The sequence below is a fragment of the Halyomorpha halys genome, unplaced genomic scaffold (genome assembly GCF_000696795.3).
Source record: "Halyomorpha halys isolate HHAL.00 unplaced genomic scaffold, Hhal_1.1 Scaffold1620.1, whole genome shotgun sequence".
Lineage (NCBI taxonomy): Eukaryota > Metazoa > Arthropoda > Insecta > Hemiptera > Pentatomidae > Halyomorpha > Halyomorpha halys.
The window spans coordinates 99040-104314 of NW_027109412.1; the positions used below are offsets into that span (position 1 = coordinate 99040).

The following is a 5275-nucleotide window of genomic DNA, read 5'->3' on the forward strand; positions in this document are numbered from 1 at the left end:
TGGGAATTGGTTGTGTTAGCATATAAACTAGTTCTTATTAATTCTTTTAGTTTTTTAAAGGTTCAATCAATATCTTGGTTTGTCTTAAGTGGAATTTCGGAGTTTAATTTATTTTCCAGATCATCATAAACATCATCCCCGCCAAATCGTCCTGTAGTGTAATGATGGAAGGGAGGGATTAGTATAACGTTTGAAAGTAAGAAAAGTAGAATTTTTCTACTATATTTACAGCTACACAATTATAAACTTTTCTAATAAACGTTGAAAAAAAAATAAGGTTACTTTGTTCATAAAATAAATTCAATACAGCCTTGCAGTCTATTCGGCTTTGTAAAATCCCGGATATCCCACAATCCCGACACAGACATCTCACGAGGTTGCAAGAAGTGGAGGAGAGAAGAGGAAGACTACTTTGGTAGTGGGGATTGGCGGCTCAGTCCTCAACATGGGGCCGATCTGGATACTTCTCTTCTCTGGGACAGTGGCTTCTCTTCAATCATCATTCATTGAGGTCAGTCATATATAGAATTTCTAATTGAATGATGTACACAGCACCTATATTAGAATAAAATATTGGTAGTGAAAATATCTTCTCCATTAAGTATACTTTATTCAAAAACTCACTAATTTACAACATTTTTTGACATAATTTTAAGGGACACTAAACATTGTTGTCTACTTTTTCAATTATATTAAATCTATTACATTACATCTCCCCCTGCTCAGTCATATATTTTATATCTTATGTGAAACCAATATGATCTGACATTTATTTAAAGCCTAATTAAAATTATTTAATTGTAAAGTAATAAAAAGTAACGAGTCCCCACTATTCTCCATTGCCACTGAATTAAATATTATAAAAATAGTTTAGTCATAGAACCTAAATAGTAAGAGCTTTTGTTTAGCTTTCAAGTTATGTCAATGGTCTCAATTGCAACTTGTACATTTCCTTTTAAATTTACGAAATACGAAATTACGAATTACATTTACAATTTAATGGATATGGAAGGTATTCATTCAGATCGCTAAAGGCATACATATATTGAGAACTTGCCGATATTTGGCAAGCACACAAAAATTATGTTTTCATATTACCTACAATGTTTTCACAATGCTCCAGAGTTGAATTAAATTTACTTTCAACGAAGATACAAGTACTTGCATTGGCTAAGTAAATTACTCTGATGTGACGCTTACTTGTGAAGAAACTCATTGGTAACACTAAGTCAAAGACATTTACCACATTAAATCCCCTTTCAAGATTATCTGTAATAGATTGAGTAGGGAAGTTAGGCTAAACCCAGTGGGCTTTTTGAGACCGAATCTCCAGTAGACGAATGATTTTATTCGTATTTATGAATGATTTAATTTTAAGGACTGGTCATGAAAAGGAGTATTATGCTTTTTGGGGGCCCGGTTCCAAATAATGAAATAGACATACATAACTTAGGCTGAAACGTAAAATAAAATTTCTCTCATTAGATTGTTTGCTTCACTGACCGCATTCCACAACCGGCTTATCCTTAAAATATATTTCTAATTGAATTTTATTTAAATTCAGTTATTTTATTTATTTATTTTTTTGGTAGGGCGCTTTCCAATAAAATGTTTACATTTGAATCCAACTTATTTCATAATCACCTACTTATTCATAATTATTTTATTTCCTTTTTATTAATTTGTTTATCTCTTTAAATTTAAAGATCTTAAGCTTAAGCTTAAGTTAACGCTAAATTAATTTAAAGCTTATCCTTAAAATATGTTTTTTAATATTTTGTTTTGATGTAACCTGAGGTGTACCTCCTGTCCATTTTACTATGGATTATATATATTGACCATATACACCATTTTACTATTATAAAAATTAATTGTAAGTAACTTACAATTCATGCTAAATGCGCTATTTATCAGTAAAACTCAATTTTTTACGACCCATTTTTATTATTCCAAGTTATATGTAAAATGAAATATTACACAGTTATCACATGTAAAACTAGATATTACACATTTTTTTCGGACCCTTCATCAAAACATAATACCTCATACACACATAATAGATGAAATGCATTATATATACTTTTACTAAGTCTTGTTCCTTTGATTGCCTTGTGGCATTATAAGGTGTGGATATGAGTCCAGCTAATGTGGTATAGTCTAGCTATAGCCTAAGGCTACGCCATGAAATTAATGAAACATTTATACATAATAAATTAATATTACATAGTGATCACTTTTATGTAATAGAAAAATTATTCGGGATAGATTATTCGTATAAAATTTCGGGAAAAGGATTTCACGATGAAATCTGTTTATTTCAAAATCATCAATAATTTCTATGTTCTATTGATTGTTCGTTTATTTACTATTGAAAATCCTTCAGTCTAAAGATTTGGGAAAAATGTGAACATAATCGATTTTCAAAATGACATTTTGTTAGAAAACAAAGGAAAATTGATACAAAAAATGTATGGACGTAGCTATACCAAGTTATTAGAAAGAAGAAAAGTACTAAATTTCCCAACTACTTTGTCCAGATTATCCTACATTATTATGAAATACATATTCATAATTGTTTTAGTGAAACATTATTAAAAATGATTTATTTATTATTAAATGAGTTCATTTCTTTAATTAATCTACAAATAACTGAAAGACTTAAGTACCTAGTAAGTACCTAAGTACGAAATATATTAGTTTTCCAAAATCGTTTAGTGCTGAACTTTTTACTGACCGGTTACGAATGTTAAAATTTGAGAACAATAATATTCTTTTCATAATTTATTAACATTCGTTTCATGCATTATATCCATAAAAATCCAATTCTTGATTTCAGAAGTATATAAGTATTGGTTTTAAATTTTAATTATCCTTAAGAGTAAAATGTTAAACGTCGATTTTAGTAGTTTGAAGTATGTTCTCAAATTCCAAATTTCTCTACTTTTTGGGTTTTCAGGTTATTAGGAATAAGGGAGAGATGTCATTCTAATCCCTGCTACTTTGTATCGTGATATAATCGTGTATCCTGCTAAAATTAACAAGGAGTGATTTAAAGAAATTAGATAGAAACCACATAGTACTGTCAACTCCATGACCTGCAAACTAAAGTCGTCTTGAAACATTTAAATTAAGAATTAAATATAAATCTATCAATTGTATAATAAAGTTTTTATTTATCACCGAATAATATTTTATTTCACACGAAAGGTGGGATAATAAAAATTGGCCATAAAAAATTTAATTTTAACTGATGAAGAACGTATTTTACGAAAAAAAAAATGAAAAAGTTGTATAAAAAACAGAAATCGTTAAAGAAGGGAATAGTTGAAAGCTTACATCCTGAACTATAAAATGATGAACATCTATGAACTATAAAACACGTTATACGATTTGAGCAACGAGTATTACAATTATATGAACGTTGTATAATTCGTAAAGTAGAGTAGTGGTTGATCCCAGGCGGTACCCCCTAGTAAAACAAAATACAAAAAATATATATGTACATCAATCGATATTCAGATCTCAAAGGAAAGTAAGTAATTAATTAGCGGTCTTTTAATTAGTAAATACAGTTTAATATTAATAATTAATTTTGTTATTTAGATGAAATAATTGATGAAACTAATTGAAGTAACCTCAGAATCCAAAAATAAAACTAAAGAAACTAGAGTGAATAAATATTATCTAAACAGGATGTCAACAAATGCCTAGCATATCTGATTTCTTTAAAATACCTCGAGCAATTATTTTTCTAGTTTTCCTAATTCAAGGGCGTAACTATTATCAATGACAATTTAAACTGATAAGACGACCCCCATTAATTGTTATTGTCCTGTGCCATCATGATATGGTGATGTCTTACCTTTCATCCCCATGTACGTTCTCAATTACCTATGGATTATCAAGGACTTTTCGAGATAACGACTTTTCGAGGACCTGTCGAGTTATTTTTTTTAATCTTCGATATAGCTAAATTGTTAATGAATTCAATTAAAATATTTATATGTGACATTAAAAATAGAACCAGGCTTTATTGTTATTCGGATAAAATTTTATTTAATACCAAACGAAAAATATGTAAAATTTTATTCGTTATTCCTTAATTAATAATTATTCTAAATAATTATTTTTCAACTCATGCCATTATCTACCAAAGCAGTCTCCTCTCGGAGATCCAAATAGGAGACTGTTTACTTCCCGATAATGAGAGTTTTACCTCAGTAGGTTCCATGACGATTGTGGTATTTCGTGAACGAAAAAATGTGTAAGCAAGGTGTTCAATCCAACAGTTTTACTAAGGGAAGAACAACGCTTCAGGGTTTTTGAAAATAAATATTTATGTAAAATATTGGACTGAAAAAGGATCAATTAATGGGAGAATTTAGAAGGCAATAGAACGCTGAATTCAGGGAACTGCACCCGGTAAATATAATTCATGTTATAGCATTGCGACTAATAAGATGGGCGTGTAAGGTTGTAGGACTTAGTAAAGAACGGATTCCTAAAATGTTAATTAACACTGAATCGACCGGCAAACGTCCAAGGGGTAGGCCGAAACGTGGATGGGAATTTAAAACTGATTTAACAGACTTAGGTTTGGCGGGGCGTCACTGGATAGATGTATGTAGAGAATAATGGGTTGTATCGGCATTGAACCTTTGGGTTCGCTTAGCCATTATTATTTATTACCAGCGATATTAAATAGTATTACATATCTTCCTATAAATTGTTCTAGCAAGTTGGATAAAAATGTCTTATACTTTCTGAAACCTTTTGTCGCTTTTCAGCAGTAGCGTCTTTACCAATTTCATATATTTATTATAATTTATTTGTACTTTGGTGACATCCTTATTTTAAATAAAGTTTGCTAAAGTATATAAATTAGCTAAAACGTGTAAATAGACTCTTCCTAATATTCATGTTGAGTTTCGGAACTAGAATCTCTGTAATGTCTTGCACATACCGGTTGCACATTCAACACTTCCGTTTGAATAACACACAAAAGTATTCACAAGAGTAACAATAATATTTATTATGTTGAATTTTACTTATAAAGTAAACGTGAATAAAATCGTTACATTGTCCAATGGATAATTTTATTGAAGAGAGTTAATACAATATACCACAAATTAAAGGCATTAAGTATTAGTATTAAAATATTCATTTTTACAATATATACAGAAATATAAAAACAAAAGAAAAATAGGGGAAAAAATGTAAATGTTAACACTAAAACTCACTGAACTGAACTAATACTCTTAAAAGAAAAAGTTAT

General features: G+C 29.4%; 1 protein-coding gene across 1 annotated transcript in view; it reads left to right on the forward strand.

The window, feature by feature from the left end:
* Nucleotides 1–386: 386 nt before the first annotated feature.
* Nucleotides 387–5275, forward strand: part of LOC106690221 (angiotensin-converting enzyme) — a 46168-nt gene continuing 41279 nt past the window's right edge. Inside the window, exon 1 of the mRNA XM_067047601.1 lies at nucleotides 387–511. Within this exon, the coding sequence (XP_066903702.1) occupies nucleotides 446–511 (66 nt within the window). The 5' untranslated portion in view covers nucleotides 387–445. The remainder of the gene's footprint in view (nucleotides 512–5275) is intronic.